A 17,535-nucleotide genomic window follows, 5' to 3' on the forward strand; every position below is an offset into this window, starting at 1 on the left:
TATGAAAAATGATAATAATGAAAGTGATGCACCTTGAAAACATGCAAAAGTAAGAGAAAGGGGAAAAAAAAGGAAGAGCACGACACAAGACGACGGTTCATGCTGTTTCTGTGCCGGCCACAGCTCAGACACTCCGTTCTGACGAGAGCTGCTAAAACGCCTGGAGACGCAACACGGACATGCACTGTCATTTAAAACTCTTTTTACTCCTGCCACTATCTCTCTCGCTCTTGGTGGGTGGGGGACGTTTTAGAGTAGGCAGTGACTTTGGCACTCAATGCCCAATTACCTTCACTGTCTGACACAGCACAATGATAATCGTCTATAATGTACATATCGTCAGATTTGTAGACGTGCGTCCTGGGCAAGTCTCTTATGTGGTCCTGCACGTCTGGCAGGGAGTGGCTGGAGCCGTATGGATTGTAAGGATCTGGCCCAACGTAGCCACGTCCACCCATGGGTTTCCCCATAGGGCTGAGTGGACTCTCCTCCTCTGAGTACTGTGAGCGCAAGGTGGGACGCCCACTGTGGCCACCGTAGCCACTCCGATACGACCTCTCATAGTAGTCCCGCTCGTACGATCTGCTCCGATAGCCTGAGTCCCTGGTTGTGACCTTGTCCATTACCGGTACGTAACCGGTGGAGCGGGACCTGCCTTGGCTGTACAGTCGCTCGTCTTCCTCGTAGTAGCCCCTCTGAGGGTCGTAGACGGCCTTGCGCCCAAGCCCGTAAGCGAACTCATCCTGGAGCTTTCGGGAACGGGAGCCGGAACCGTAGCCACTGGTTGCAGCCGTACTCATGGTGTAGGAGGCCAGGTCAGCCTCCACGTCGCGGGCCTCTTCGATGGGCGAGAACTTGGAGATCTTCTGCTCCATGCCTTGCTTTCGGTGCTTGCTCCTCTTGGTGGACATTACAGCTGGAGCCAAACTCTTGGACGATTGCCTCTGGGCGGCACGTGAACTTGTCGTTGACGAGTGCTTGTAGTCGTCATAGTAATAGGACGATCCCCCACCCATGCTACCGCTGCCCACTACCCGGCCGTACATATCTGCCCCTCGCGGATGGTAGCCGCCGGTGCTCTTACCCCTGCCTTGGTGATGGTCGTACAGGTCTTCCTGCTGCCCGTCCTCTGGTCGGCCGTAGGAGCTCCCTCCTCGTGTGTGGACGGCGTCGCCCCCGTAGCGCCCGTGACCCTCGGTGCGGTGCGGGTCAGCGGTTGTGCCCATGCCCTCCTTCGTCAGCTCGCTGATGTCATCGATCACCAAATAGCTCTTAGCACCGTTTTGATCCAGGTTAGAGGAACCATACAGACCATCACTGGCATAGGTGGAAGAGCTGTCGACCGAGTGTAGTCGGTCAGACGCCTGGCCATATGCACTAGACATTGTAGTTGTGTACTGTCCATAGGAACTGGCTGTAGTTGTGGTGTAGCCATAAGTGTTAGCGATAGTGGTCGTGTACTGGCCATAAGAGCTAGCCGCAGTTGTAGTGTACTGCCCATAAGAGCTTGCTGTGGTCGTGGGGTAGCCTCCGTAAGTGCTGGAAACAGCAGTGGAGTATGGACCATAACTGCTTGCCATGGTTGTTGCATACTGTCCATAAGAGGGGGCCATACCTGTCTGAGAGTAAGAGGTGTCTTGAGCAGTGGTTGTTACAACAACTGTTGGGTTGCTTATGACCTCATAATTAGTGGGCATCTTGTGCTCCAAATCAGCCAATGAGGTCTGTCGGGGCCTCTGGTGCACAGTGAGGATGTCAGCCTGAGGTTGGTAAGTGCTTGCCTGGCTGACCGGGTAGGGTGGTGCCTGGCTCGGGTATGGCGTAGTGTGGGTTGGGTAAGGAGGTTGACCACCAGGGGGTGGAGGCTGCTGGAACCCGGGATGTCCTGGCTGTGGTGGTTGCTGCACACTGTGTTCAGTTGGGTAAGGAGGTTGGCCTGGTGGATAGGTTTGTGAGGGGAAGGTCCCTGGAGTCTGGTATGATGGGGGAGGATGATGGGTCTGCAGAGGGGTAGGTTGAGGGAGAGCCTGGGCCTGGGAGACACTGGGGTAGGGAGGCTGGTTGTATCCAGTGGATTGGAAAGGGGTTGTGGGCTGTGGGGTGGGAGCTGGCTGGCTCTGGGGGAACTGGTAGGAGACGAATGATGAAGTAGGAGGGTACTGGGCGGCGGTACTCAGCTCACTGGAAAACTGGCTGAGGGGCGCCGTGCTTGGTCTCGTCAGCAGGCCGTTGCTCTCGTACGACACCGCAGCCGCTGCCAACCGCAGGTTGTTGAGCTCAGAGTCTGACATGTAGTCTCGTGCATCGCCCATGCAGCGCAGGTACGCCAGCTCCCGCCTCTCTCTCTCCTTCACCAGAGTCTCTTTGCGCTGATGGATGCCCTGCTCCAGGTAGCGGAGCTTGGCGTCAATCTCCTTCTCCTCCTCCTCCAGCTCTGCCTGCTGCTTGCGGAGCTTGGTAGACTCCTGCTCCACCGCCTTCAGCTCGTGGGTCAGGTCCTTCAGCAGGCTGGCCTTGGCAATCAGACCAGGGCTGCGGCCAGCCTTCAGAGAGGGCACCGAGGGCATATACATCTGGGGCAGGGCAGGGGTGACCATCGACAGCTGGGTCTCGTCGGGCGGGGGGCTGGGCAGGGTGCGCTTCACCTTCCTCAGGAGGGAGCTCTGCTGCAGGGCAGCCAGCTGCAGGGGCACAAAGGCCAGGGAGAGTGGAGGTGGGGTCAGCACAGCATGCAAAACAGGGCATCAGAAAAACACAAGTTCACACTGGCACATCGCGATGGAAAGCAGTTCACATATCTGACGATGGTATACATCCTACTGTTGTTAATTAATTATATAAATTGAACTGAAATATAGGTATAGAATACTGTTATAGAATATATTGTCTATATGACATAGAAACAAATATGATTATAAACAAAACATTTTTGCAATGAAATCATCTAATTTCGAGAAAGTAAATGTCATGTAAAAATCAGGTCTATAGTTGTGTCATACAAATTACAGAACCAAGAGCCCATTGACTCACTCCTTACATGACAGGTTGCTATGATTTCCAATACAATTACCTGTGGGTAATGACTCTCTCCAAAAGTGACATGCACTGTGAGCCCTCTTACCACCATTCTGGCTCTGAACCTTCATTTTAATTGATTTATTTCAAACAGAGTCAAGCATTTGCCCTGTCTGATATGCTCAACAGGAAATGTCTGCTGGCTGGATAATGACTCCAGCCCAAAAGATGTCAGTGCTACGAAAGAAATCTTTACTGCAGAGTTTGATTATCTTACAATGGAGGTAAATAAGGCATGCAATAAAGCTAAGAAGGAGATAGATTTTTTTTAGACTGAACTAGATTAATCTTTTGAGAAAACCCAAATGGCACAAAACTGCTTTTTCTAAGTTTTAGGTCAATAGGCAACAACAGTGCTACTGCAAGACTCCAATAGGAATAAATGTCTGAAATTAATTAATTATTTCCTAATTTTGATTAAATGTGTACTTCCACTGGGAAGAGTGAAAGGCTGGGTCAGAATATTAAATATTCAGAAGGAAAAACTGGGTGACTATTAGACAGTAGTAATTTTGAATGCATTTTAGGGGATACAATTAATAATTGATAGATCAATAAAGTAAAGTAAATCCACAACAGCAGATAGTAAAATAAGCATTTAGTTATGATACCAACAGCGACTCAAGTAGGACTAAACAGTCTACATCAAATACTATACAGCAATAGACAAAATACCACAATTTAATACAGGGAGCACAGCTGCAGCTTTCCCAGTTATATAGCAGGCTTTATTGAACTATTGAAAATCATTTAAAGTTGTTCCACAATGAAAGCATTACTGGAGATATTAATGCTGTATGCAAATGTTAGAAAAATAACCTTAATGCCTACCTGACTTTGGAGTGCCTGTTGTTGAGAGAGGTATAACCTGGCCTTTGCATGGTCATCTGTGGTTGGGCTGAGAGGTTTGGGGTCTGACATAGACCTCTGGACATTCTTCATTGGTCGAGGCAGAGTGGAGTGCCTCTGGGGTGACTCTGCAGTATAGGATTTCTGCTGTGGAGTGACGTGAGCCTTATTCAGCCTTTCACTGGATGCGAATGATGTCTCAATTAGGCGATGAGGAGACGCAAGCGGGGATACTGGCGAGTACAAGACCTGAGGAGACTTGGGTGGCTGCCGGATCAGGTTAGACAGAGATTCATTGTGCAGATGGTGCTGCTGCTGGTAGCTGATCTCTAATGGATCTGGCTTTCGCCGCTCAAACTTGGATGCCTGCTGACGAGAAGAGAGGGAATCTGACGAACCAACAAGCTGGACACTTGTGGAGTAGGGACTGATGGTGGTCGCCACACTGATCTGTGGTACAACCACTCCCTGCGACTGGGCCTCGGTGTCTGTTTGGCAAGCTAAGCTCTGGCCTTTCTGTGTCCTCTCAGGGCCAGAGATGTAGTGGACAATTTCAACTTTATTTGGGTCAGGCACAGTCACTTGAATGGCAGGGGAGACTCTTCCCAACTGCTCTTTGTCTGTTTGACTAGAACAGTCTCGGATGGTTTGAATGGCTATGCTGGATGAGGACACCTTGGCAGCTGTGGAGGTGGTGGCAGTTGCGGAGTCAGTCTTGGCATCAGCCCCAGACTCGGAGTGGCGGGAATGGCGGGACCGCCGGCGTCTGACTGGTTGCTCCCACTCTGCCTTGTCCTCATCATCGTCTGTCTGGACACTGCAGTCAACGCTACGCCTGGTACGTCTCCTTCTGGACATAAGGTACCTCTCCTCGCCATCCTCTTCATCTGTTTGCACACTGCTGTCCACAATTCTTCGTGTCAGAGGGAACATCGGCTCTCTTCCATCTCCGTCCTGGAGACGAGGCATGGACCTCTGTTTCCTCATAGACCTGGTTTCCTGCTCCTCACGCAAACACATCTCTGATGCAGAGTTGGGCAAAGACCTAGAGGCCAGCTGAGAATCAATGTATGGCATTTCTGGGACCAGTTCATGTTGAATAATTCTGCCTGTTTGATCGCAAATGACATTGGCTGTGGCCACGGCTGCTGCAGCGGCGGTTTTCTGTCTCTTTTGTTCTTCGAGCTGCTGCTGCAGTTGTTGCTGTAAAGACTGTATCTGGTCAAGTTGTGCTTTCTGCTGGGCAAGCTGCTCCTTCTGCAAGACGAGCTGCTTTTCTCTCTCGGCCTGCTGCTGATGTATGACCTGCTGCTTGATGGTCTGCAGCTCCTGGATCTCCTGGTGTACCAACATCTGCTCCTTCTCACGTTGCCGTTGTAGCTCAACTCGCTCCCTTTCAAGCTCCTCCTGCAGACGAAGCTGACGTAGCTTTTCCAGCTCCACACACTCTCTCTCAAGTTGAAGCAAATGTTCCTGTTGTCGCTGAAGCCTCTCTTCTTCTGGGTCTTTTGGTGCTGTTGCAGACGCATCACTGGTGGTGGTGGCAGCAGGTGGGGTTGCTGGAGGTGGCTGAGACTGGGATTGGCTTGGTGGCTGACCATGAGTTGGTGGGTAGGCATGAGCCATGGGAGGCTGAGGTTGGGTTGGTGCTTGAGGCTGAGTAGGGGCTTGCCCTGATGGTTGTGTCTGTGTGTGCTGGTGAGGCTGTGTCAGATTCATAGGCTGCTCTTGTGGTTGGTTTGTTGGCACAACAATGGGTGTTGGTCCTAGCATTGATGTGGGCTGGGCACCTAGTGCACCAGATGATACGGGAGCAGTGATAGTCCCGGATACTGCAGAGCTCACAGGAGACTTCCCAAGGTACATTGGAGCATCTTGAACCATGGTCATTGGAGGTGGCTCACTGACTGCAGCAGCGGTGGTTGTTGGGAATTGGCTGGGTGCTGGGAAACGGCATGGGCCCTGTCCAGACATGGGTATCCTTGGAGTCATCACAGGCATTCTAGTGAGGCTGGCCAGAGGCACTGGGGTCATGTTTTGTGTGGGGTATGGCCTGTAAACACCTCTGAGCAATGGCCTTAGCACAGAGGCTGGCTGTGTTGTGATTGGTACGGTGGAGGCAATGGGAGTGTTGATTGTGGAGAAAGTCATACCGTCAGCAGATCTTATGGCAGATGGGTACATTGCTCTAAGACTTGCTTGTCTGGCATTAATGAGATTGGTTAATGCTTGACTGTGAGAGAGAGGCTTTCCATCTGGACCATACATTAGATTGGGCCTGAGTCCTGCCAGACCTTGTGGCAGACCCATTCTACCTGGTGGAATACTTCCTCTTCCAGTACCAAATTGCGCTGCAAGATCAGGGTTGCTGCCAAAGCGGTCCATTGAATTCAAGGCTGCACACATACGGCTTATCTCCCGAGCAGTAGTTGCACTATATTGAGCAAGATTAGACTCCTGGAAATTTGCTAGATCTCGAGCAGAGTATCCATAGTCTGCACTAATGTTAGACAGAGAGTTGTATCTTCTTATAGGTAGAGGAGGAACTGTCACATCTCCTCCATGTCGTAAATCAGTATAAGAACCATACTGGAGTCCAAAGCCCATCTGACCTCGTTCATAGGGATTTTTCATTGAACTGAGATCCACAGCATATTCTCCAGATGCTTGAAGGTGTGGGTCAAGCTTTGAATGGAAGGACGATAGTCCTGCATCAGCTAGGTTAGTGTCGGACATAGATGGTTGTAGCCGACTAGGGAAGGGCAGTGTATAGGATTTCATAGCTATATCCTGATAATTCAGGGCATCTACACCGGTCTCAATTGGTTGGTAAAGTTGTGGAGGTGCAGATGGTGGGCGTGGGGGCTCACTGCCACCAGGTGCTTCCTCTGCATTTGGCTTTTGGGAGAACGGACCTCCAACACAACTGCCACCAAAGGGTAAATTGTAAACAACATCACAGCAGGCTACTTGATTTTCTGCTTTAATCTGGCCAGTCAGATCTACAATATCCTGACCCTCTTCTGGCCTAATAAGCTGGGAAACTGGACCTCCTTGTGATATACCATCCATCTGTACCATCACTGCATGAGGTTTGGTAGTGGCCAGGTTCACTATACCTTGCGCAGGTGGCATCTCAATGGGCGCCCCAGCACTGTACATCTCACCAGCAGGTGATATGGCACTGACAACAGGTTGGGCACTGCTGGTTTGGCTCACCACCAGGTCTTTCTTTAGCACTGGGGTTTGACCGCTCAGGTTGAATCTTGAAAATGAACCAGTTTGCTGCAGTTGGTGATGCTGCTGAAGCTGGTGTTCCAGTATCTGCTGTTGCTGTTGAAGCTTTTGCTGCTGCTTACGGAGCTGCTCCTGCTGAAGGCTCAAGTCCTCAAGCTTTGCATCAATCTTTGGAATTGTTGGGTCGATCTGAACAGGCTTTGATGGAGCCAGGCACACAGCTACCATACCCTGACCCAGATCCATTCTGTTCTGGAGAGGATCGCCATATATAACAGGTTGCTTGTGTTGAGAAATGAACATGGATGCTGCCACTGTGACACTCACAGTCGTAGGTGTCGAAGCCATCATATGTGGTTGCTCCTGAGCATTGAGGTTCATGATCAGTGGCTGGACAATTGTTGAGTGCCGAATAGGGCTGCCCTCTGCACTGCCTGAGAACTTTCGTGAGTCTGTGGCTAATGAAGTTAAGTCCATCCCCTGGTCTGTCATGATAATTGGAGTTGGCTTTAATGGAGTCCTCAGGTCTACTACACTCCCACCAAGAATCATTTGACCTTGTTCCACTCTGGATGTGCCCGGAACAGTAGATATTCTGCAGAGTGATATGTTTTCCATAGAGAGAGACCCACGAGTGTATGTACTTGCAGTTGTGACCATGCTTGTGCCAACACTGACTTTCTCAACACGGCGGGTCCTGTAGAGACCATGGGAAGGTGACTGCTGATGAGGTGGTGTGTCTGGAGGGCTCATGGGTGGGGAGTAGGAATCGAAAGTAGACTGACGACTGAATCTTGTGGGTGAGGAGAGAGGAGAAGTGGCAGTGTTGACAGTCACTGGCCTAGATGGACTTGTGGGCTCATAATCCATTGGAGCCTCTTGCGAGGACTGTTGTCTGAAAAGACGAGGAGACGCTGACCTGTGGGGTGTCTGGGTCCCCTGAGCTATCACCGGAGAGGTAGGGGAACCCCCTGCTTGCGCAGAACTGAATGTCTGGGTTGAAAATTCCGCTGTCCTCCTACTGTGGTGTGTTGGGCTGTGTGTTGGCGATGTAGTTGGGGAGAGTGGAGGACTGGAACTTTTGTAATAAGAGTACACTTTGGTTGTACGAGGCTCCATTGTGGTTTCTGATGAGGTTGAACTGTCTTTCATTTGTACTCCTCTGCTCTCAGCCACCCTCCTTCCTGAGCTGTCTCTTTGACTGTATGCCTGAGTCATCTCTGCTATTTTGCTGGAGACGTTTGAGACTGTGGTAGTAGTTGTGGCAGTGCTGCCAGTTTGGCGGCCATACAAATTAGACTGTGTTGAGGTCACTGTGTGACTGACACTGGTGTGGGAGACTGTTACGGCATCTCTAGCGTATACACCGTAGGCTGCTATCGTAGTGGCCGCAGCTACAGGAGTTATGCCATTTTTACCGGCTTGACCTTTGAGCCTGTCTTTTTGAGCATCTTTTGAAAAATGCTGAGTCACACGTACGTCAGGAATGCCCCTCCCAGTTTCAGCAAATGAAACAGGGGCTGAGAGTTGAGTGGGGCTAGTGCCAGGGGTCAAAAGGGCATTACTTTGCTCCAGCAGTTTGGCAAAAGCTGAGCCTGTATCTAGGAGTTGCTTGTCAGGATAGGTCCCCTCAATATCCCCTTGTTCATCCAACTCTTTTGTGATGTTCTGGGAGGTCTGACGAATCTCTTCATAGATATCCCCACTCTCCTCATTGTCATACTCAGTTTCATCTTGATCGACATATTCATACTCATCCTCATACTGCTGTCCATTTCTTATGCCCTCCTGTTGAAAGGCGCTTGTGTTGTACTGCTGCCCTGAGCGAGACTGCTGCTGCGGTTGCTGCTGCTGCTGCTTCTGTTGCTTTTGCAACATCTCTGCTTTCCTCATCATTTCTTCATAGACCTCTTCGGCACTCTTTAAAGGCTTGCCACTCACTGAGGTAGTCGTGGTTGTGGTAGAGGAGGTCGTTTCAGGCTTTTCAGTGGGAGAGTACAGAGACATAAATGTTGGAAGGTTGTACTCACTGCCGGACTTGTAGAGCTTGGATGATACCTCATAGCCCTCAGCCTCCGAGTCAATAGAGGGAGAGTACTCTGAGCAGGAGGATCGGTGCAATTCCTCCATTTCAGCAGCCTGTCTCAGCTCCTCTGTGGGGGAGGCATCTTCAATGGGAGACAGGTTACTGGGAGGAGTCTTGGACCTCTCCCTCCGCCTCTGAGCCCTCAATTCCTCCTTGTCTCGTTTGGTCTTTCGGGCCGTGCTGCGTATCCTCTGCTGCTCTACCTCCCGCATCTTCTCCTGCTCCCTGAGGAGCTCCTCTTCCTCTCTCAGCTCGTCCTCCTCCGAAGAGTCCTCGATGGTGGGCAGCAGTGGGCCGTGAGAGCGGTGACGGGCCTTCCTCTGCTGCTTGGCCTCTTCCAGCCTCTGCCTACGGCTGGGGCTGCTGTCGCTGTCGTCCTCCATCGAGGAGATGGAAGTGGGCGAGGTGCCAGAGGTGTAGCTGGAGGTGGTGGGTGGTAAAGTGGAGGAGTACTCTCCTCTTGAACGCTCCTCTGGGGAGCCTGTGAGGCTTTCCATCTCAAGCTCGGGTTCTCTGTCCAGGCTTAGGTCATTCTCATTGCTCAGTTCGATGTCTCGGGTGTAGCTGTTTGTGTTGTTTAACTCTATGGTCTTAAATCGGCGCAGACCACCTTGTGAGGCCATCAAGTCCTCCTCTCCTTCCTCAGCATAGCCTTTTTTCACGTCACTGGATTTGGTTTCTTCCTCGAAGCTGCTTGAGTGATGTGTGAGGCGCCGTTTCTCTTTCCCTGATTCGCTGGTGTGCTTGTGTGTCTTTTTCGATTTTTGGTATCCATATCCCTCGTCTTCCTCTTCCTCCTCCTCCATTTCCTCCTCTTCCTCTTCGTTATCCTCATCCGCACTCATCTCCATAATCTGCCTCCTCATATACTCCTCATCGGTCATTTCAGAGGGATCTGGTTTCTTTTTGTGACCACTCTCCTCTCCTGCGGCAGCCATGGCGCGAAGCTCTCGTTTGGCCTCCCAGTCGGCCAGATCTTCCTCTTCCTCCATGATGTCCTCCAACTCTTCGTCTGAGTCGTAAGCCTCAGGACTGACCGAAAGCGAATGTGGCCGATGTCCCGCGTCTCGGGAATGATGCCGACCTCTGCCACGCTCATGCTCCCTGTCCTTCTCCTGGTCTTTCACCTTGGACTCCAGCAGTGGTCTCATAGAGCTCTCCAGCTTGGTGATCTCGGAGGGGCTGGGAGGAGTGTGGCAGCCGGTCAGGCCTCTCTCACTTAGCTTCATCTCCTCCTCCTGGATAAGGCCGGTGATCTCGCTGTGCGAGCTCGAGATGCCGTCTGAGGAGTACCCAGTGTCACTCAGGCTCTGGGGACTCCTGGAGAGGTCATGGGTGCTGTTTGTTTTGTTCGCCTCCTAAAGGAAAAAAACAGAACAAAAAATTTACAAAAACCATTTACATGTATTCATTTAGCAGACGCTTCTATCAAAGCGACTTACATAGGTCAATTATTTTACAAGGGCCACTGTCCTCGGACTCGGAGCAACTTAAGGTTAAGTGCATTGCTCAAGGGCACAACGGTGGAAGCCAGGGATAGAACCCACAACTTTTCAGGCTGCTTCATGCTAGTCCAGCTCCTTAACCACTAGGCTACCACCGCCCACACCACCTTGATTAGACTTGCAAAGTAAAAGATGGCTAGCCTTTTCTACACTCAAGGCATTCCATGAATATATCTACTTTATCATTTATACTCTCCAGACGTCATAGTGTTCAGAGTTAGTAAAGCTCATTTGAGTGTTTGCATACACTTAAGAGTTATTTTATGGCCACATCGGCTATGGAGTCCCTGCATATTCATGCAGCTTCTGCTCTCTGACTGTCTCAAAGACTGACAGCTCAAATGAAATGAGGCGGCAAAAAAGACATTACTGTCTTCTTCCACTGCCACCTACTTCTGTCTTTCCTCCTCTCTCTAAGTGTAAATCTATCACTATCGCTTCCTCAGCACTGTCTTCCTGAGCATAAATCCCACAAGTCACCAACTGAAACCAGAGTAGAGCGGGGTTTTAACAAAGGCAGTTATTCTCCTCTACTATAAAGATTTCAACTTTAAGTGCAAGTGAGTTTTGATGTTAAAATACAGTGGGTGAACTTGTGAGTTATATGCATATAATATTATACTCCTTTCTAAAATCTTGAATGTATTAAAAATGCAAAACATTACAGTTTGGATTAACTCGGTTAACTTGACAGATTCTACCCACTTACATTTCAGACATATCAGTCCCCATCTTTAATCATTCAGCAGTCTTTTCAGCTGTCTATCTTAATTTCATGCAAGAGGGAATTATGACCAAATTATGTCTCACCTCATAATATCTTGACTTTTGAGATTCCCTCTTCTCATCTTTAGCTGGAGTAATGGTTGGTGTTTGCTCTTGTATTCCCTTCTTAAGAGCAGGCTTAGAGTCCTTGGACTCGGATTCCTTCTCCGTTTTGGAGGTGGTGATATCCTTCTCCAAATTCTTCTGCTGTTTCTGCGTCTCGCTGGGGGTAGTGGTCTGTACAGGAGCTTTTGCATCCCCAGGTGCCTTAGCAGCCGTTGGGGCGAAGGGACCGCTCCCCTGAGCCAAGGGAGCTTTCTGCTGTGATGGCATTGCCTTTCTGTCCTGCTGCTGATTGGACACTTTCTGAGAGGGCGGCTGCTGAGCTGGCTGCTGACTGGCCGGTGCTTGGTGTCGAGGCGATCCCATTGGTTGGTGCTTGGGAGACGGCTGGGGAACAGGAAGAGGCATGTCTCCGAGCCCGCCTGACATTAGCCGCTGTGTTTGACAGTTCAGGCAGAGCCATTCTTTTTTCTGCAAAAAGAAGACCAGAACAGGCCTGTTAGGCAATGGTTAACTTAACAAATAGGCTGACAGAAACAATTTACATGCTAACTAATTTCATTAAAGGCTTGGCATATTGTGAGTTCTACATTATGAACTGCTTGGATATGATAATTCCATTTCAGTGTATTTCAGTCAAGTTGCACTTTCACAAGATGTCAAATATGTTTGCCAAATATACAGTATCTCTGGTTGAGATACTAGAAAACAGCAAATAATAAGGGTGTCTCATAAGGTTAAAATCTCAATCCCAAGAGAATGAAACATATTCATAATTGTAAGTGTAAAATCGGACTCTGACCAAAACAAAGCATTGAATGTGTTGGAGGGGGGGGTGTTGATCATCTCTACTTAAATTTGTAAAATTGGACCATGGCAATGAGGGTGTTGGGGGTACAAAGAGGTATACAGAGAGAATGGTTGAGGCGGATGAGTGAAGTGAAACAGCAGAGGAAGCAACAGGACAGATTTAGGCTTTTGGCATTCGCAGCCCAGGGAAAGCCTCTCTCCGTGGAATAGCTAGTAGCCTGGGCATTACAGGGCACACATCTGGGGCATCTGCATATACACAACCTGTACCTATGCGCCACCTAGCCACCATAAGCCTCTTATACCCACAAGACCTAATTTTGTCCAACAACCACCTTTCATAACCATTTAACCTCAACATCCATGGGACACTTCCGATAACTGACACTGTGCCCGTTCCACCTTCCAGAAATACCTCAAACACATGAGAGCAATGGATTGCAGGGGTATGTGACTGCTCAGCAAATTGACTCTAAGTAGAGTTTGCAATCCAATTCCATGATGGAACTTAATGTCGCCAGTGCTAATGTCAGGAGTGTGACTAAGAATGACTCAAACATCCACTGGTCAGGGAGTGACCCTTTTTAATATGTGCCAATGTACATTAGTGTAAAAAAGAAAAGATGTGGAATGAGAAATGAGCAGAATATTAAAGACAGTGTGTGTGTGTGTGTGTGTGTGTGTGTGTGTGTGTGTGTGTGTGTGAGAGAGAGAGAGAGAGAGAGAGAGAGAGAGAGAGAGAGAGAGACTGAGACTAAATACTGTATGTAGTGCTGAAATGTAAAGCCAACCATTAAGATGATGAGGGGCCATTTCTGTGCTAATGCTAATGTGCTAATGTTCTATTATCTAAGCCTCAAAAGCACTGGGTGGCAGGCAACAGTGTGGTAATAAAGACCCTGTCATAAAAAAGAAAACACTCCACATAAATAATGTACCATATGCTCACTCTCTCTCTCACCGTGAGGAAGTAAAACAGTGTAAGCCTGGGTGACCCTACCAATTTATACACCTATATGTAGAAATAAAAATAGAAGTGTGCTCTTTGTAGGACAACTGCACAGATATATGAATAATACTTTAACAAAAGATGTTGAGAAGTTAAAGCTAAGTTCAAAGTTGAAGTATGTAGTCAACAGCTACATACAAGTAGAAGTTTTTTCTGCATTAGATTGGATGAATGTGATGCATAAGAAGACATTCCAGTTGCACATATTATGCTGGAAGTTTACAGTTACATTTTGCATTGCATTTGACATAGCCATGCCTGATGACATCACATAAAAATGCCTCCAACCATGGGGATTGAGGGCATTGAGGGAATCAGTTAATGAGAGTTAATGAGTTTCAATTAATGGGAAAGTTTTTCCAGGTCTTTCTGGCTCTTAGCAGAGAGAGACTAGAGTCAAACTTGACACAAGAAGCAGATAAAATCATTTTTGTGTCTATAGCGTCTTTGCCTGGATAATCATCAATGCTTCAATGCTCTATCACAATCTTGAAATTAGATTTGATTTTCAAACACTAAGGCCAGCACACTGACTGCTTTTGGTCTCCTTTGTACTTTCTCCCCAATTTGTACCAGACACTATATTTGCTATTAATAGCTTTAAAGGAGAATGGTGATTTTTTTCACATAGATCTCTGTTTCCCGAGGTCACCCACTACTGTCGGTACGAAAACAAACAAAACCAATCGGTTCTACCAAGCTCGAGTTGCTGCAGCCAGCAGCTAGAGCTCCCGGGCAGCTACAGTGCTACACTCTCGGGGTATGAATATGGGGGCTCCCCCAGAGTGTAGCACTGTAGCCAGAATTCTCCTTTAAACTAAGGGTGACTTTTCTAAGATATCTTTCAGGCCCTTTGGGCACAGATGAACACATGATCACACCATATAACACATATGGTGATATATAATATGACATGATATTTGAAGTGGCAGGACAGAGGTTAGCCCATGTCTCTGGCCTCCTATGTGTCATAGCATTATCACAATATTAACACTTAAAGGTGTACCATCACACCAGTGTGATGGGAATGTTGTAAAATGAACATTATAAAGAATATCTGGGTTCATTGAATTCAACATAGAATTTTAGAACCTTGAATTGTTGTGGAACGGAATCTTATGTTAGAATGTTTAGGGATCACATTGGGTTAAGCAAAGACATTTCAAAGCTGATTCATTTTAGGCTACCACACAAGGGAAAATCAGACTGCTTGGCTTGTTTATTGGTCAATAGCCCTCCATGTGATTCCTCAAGACCAGTTTTGAATTAATATGTTACAGCACAGCGGGAGGTTAAATGAACAGGGATCGGCGATGTCTCTGCTGCATGACAATGAAACATCTGCTGCCCCAATGTCCACCACCTCACCAGCACATTGCAATAAACTGAGCTCAGAGCGCGATAGTTTCTCCTGGGGAAAATGAGAGCTGTTTGGGAACAGCAGAGCGGCTATCCTCGGTGATGATGGCTTGATGGTTTTTGCAATTTAATAGGTTTTGCATGAGGTGCTTTAAGCAGTTTTGCTGTTCTGATTACTAACCACTAGTGGGTCCATTAGAATGCAGGAGGAGAGCACAGTTTGAAAACATTCAGTATCATCTTTGCAGAGTGTATCCAATTAATTTCTATCGCACCACTATGATTCCATAACTATAAGACTCTACACTAGGTTTGAAAAATAGCGTTTGTAATCACAACAGTTCTTGACTACAGCTTCCTCTAACTAGTCTGATGTTGATCTTGGCTAACCAACACAATAGAGAGCCTCTGCCTGTTACAGCAAAAAAAACTCATAAAGTGCCTTTAACCAGGGCACACAGATAATATTCTGCAGTCTTTTTTTAACAGACATTAGCGACTAATGATTGACCAAGACCAATGGCTGTGATAGGTATGATCATTGGATAGATCTTTACTATTGTTATATGGACATACAGGTATGTATTTTCTGGTTTTATTTTGTTTAAGTGATGAGTTTTAGACCGATTTAGTGATGGTACTGTATGTAACCTGTGTGTACGCTTTATACAGTATATATATATATATATATATATTGGCCTTTTTTGCCTTTATTCTTACAGGACTGTGAAGTGTGACAGGAAGTAAGAGAGAGAGATGGGGTGGGAAATGACCGCAGGTCAGATTCGAACATGGGTTCCTGTGGGCACTTGGACCCGTACATGGTATAGGCGCTGTGGCCTGTTGTGCTACAGCGCCCCGCTACCTGTGTATACTCTTAACACTAGGTTACGGATAGTGGGCGGCTGACTCCTAACGGAGAAAGAGGGAACATTCTGGAACTGGATTTTTTTTCCAAATCCCCACAAGCTTGACAGACAGAACAGTGATTACTAAGAGATGCATTGACGACTTTCAGTACAGATATCAGACCGGTGAGAAATTATGACTGCGGTGAACTGAATTAAGCATTACCAGGCACTCTCATTTAATTGGAAAAAGTTCATATTATCTGTGGGTGCAAGGTACAATCTTCCTCTACTGAGCAAAAGGCACAAATTCCCTACAAACACGCAAATTCATCATCATTAGGTTTGTCAACACTACTTTCAGAGGTTGAGGCCCCCTGATGAATATTATTCCAGCAGCTTTGCACATGGCTATTTACAGGCAAAGCAAATTAATTACACCTGAGGGTCAAGCCTGATTTTCACGCTTTACACCAGCTTAGTTCTGTAATTGGATCCTGACTGGTGAATTCAATGAAAAATGCAGAGGCGTTCTGTTCCGACTCATTACTTTGCCACTGGGGTTGCAAATTCACTATTTAAAGTATAGGACTGTGTGGCTTCACTTTTTATACATCCCAGTGGGGGCATGAGAAAATGACTGTGAACACTGTTCATAGGAGCAACTTTAGGAGTATCGGTGATTCCAGTACTACTCTCTCCAGGCGGATCACAGGGCTTTCCACCATAGGGATGAGTGACCATTCTAACATTCACAATGTTTTGTAGTTATTAGTCTACAGTATTGAGCGATGGTTGTAAGTGTGCAGCAGTATAGTATATAAACAACAACAACAAGCAATATGTGAAGCATTTCAGACAGGTGCATTGCCACAGTCCAACTGATACAGTAGGTGGCAGCACACAGACTGTGAGAGAGGGGCTAAGAGAGCTAGACCTACAGAGAGAGAGAGAGAGAGAGAGAGAGAGAGAGAGAGAGAGAGAGAGAGAGAGAGAGAGAGAGATGGAGGGAGGGAGGGAGGGAGGGAGACAGAGAGAGAGGGAGAAAGGTGGAGCTGTAAATGATAGATTTCCAGGCCACTGATGAGCACAACCACCACTCACGCTAGATCTGACTCATTTTCTCTTTCACTTGTAAGGCAACACCTCCAATCTCTCGCTTTCTCCCACTCTCTCTCTCTGTCTCACACACTAACACACACACACACACACACACACACACACACACACACACACACACACACACACACACACACACACTGTGAGAGAGTGAGAGGGAAGGACAGGGAGACTACACTCTAGTAAAGGGGGCTTTAAGAACTGCAACACTGCACACCACCATTTATAAATAGTAAAGTGAACATAAGCCCTTCAACCAGTATATATAATCAACCCAGTCCCCAGCATGCAGTCACACTCTCTTTCTCTTTCTCTCTTTCTCTCTCTCTGTCTCCCTTTCTTACACACACACACACACACACACACACACACACACACACAGTACACACACACACACACACACACACACACACACAGAGGCACCGTTCTGCTCTGTCACACTTCTTCATCATCCCCCCACAAGGCGGTAAAGAACAGCTCAAAATGGATTGAGAGAGAGAGAGAGAGAGAGAAAAGAGAGAGAAGGGGGAGGGGACCTGCTGCTGACCTAAGGAAAATGGTGAGGAAGAGGGGGAATGTGAGAGGGAATAGGTGATGGGGTAAAGGAAAATAAATGTTCAGGAAAGAAGGAGATAATGGCAGCTAAAACAAAGAGAACATTAAACAGACTATGCTACAATAAGATTAAGAAAGTAAATTAGAATTAAACAAAGGAGACGCATCATTTCGGCACTATTTTTCCCTTCCATCCCCCTTTTTTCAAATATCTGTGTGTATTGGAGACACTGGCCCTCATGTATCAATCAAACG

General features: G+C 47.7%; 1 protein-coding gene across 1 annotated transcript in view; it reads right to left on the reverse strand.

Annotated features, from left to right (window-relative positions):
* bsna (bassoon presynaptic cytomatrix protein a) overlaps window positions 1-17,535 on the reverse strand; it is an 86,475-nt gene that overhangs the window by 4,897 nt on the left and 64,043 nt on the right. The window contains 3 exon segments of the mRNA XM_076277230.1: window positions 290-2,681; window positions 3,907-10,602; window positions 11,563-12,051. Of these exon segments, the coding sequence (XP_076133345.1) occupies window positions 290-2,681; window positions 3,907-10,602; window positions 11,563-12,051 (9,577 nt within the window).

This window comes from Alosa pseudoharengus, unplaced genomic scaffold (assembly GCF_046254945.1).
Source record: "Alosa pseudoharengus isolate Yale_2024_CS ecotype anadromous, Long Island Sound unplaced genomic scaffold, YU_APseudo_1.1 YU_APseudo_1.1_scf_9, whole genome shotgun sequence".
In the NCBI taxonomy this organism is placed as follows: domain Eukaryota; kingdom Metazoa; phylum Chordata; class Actinopteri; order Clupeiformes; family Clupeidae; genus Alosa; species Alosa pseudoharengus.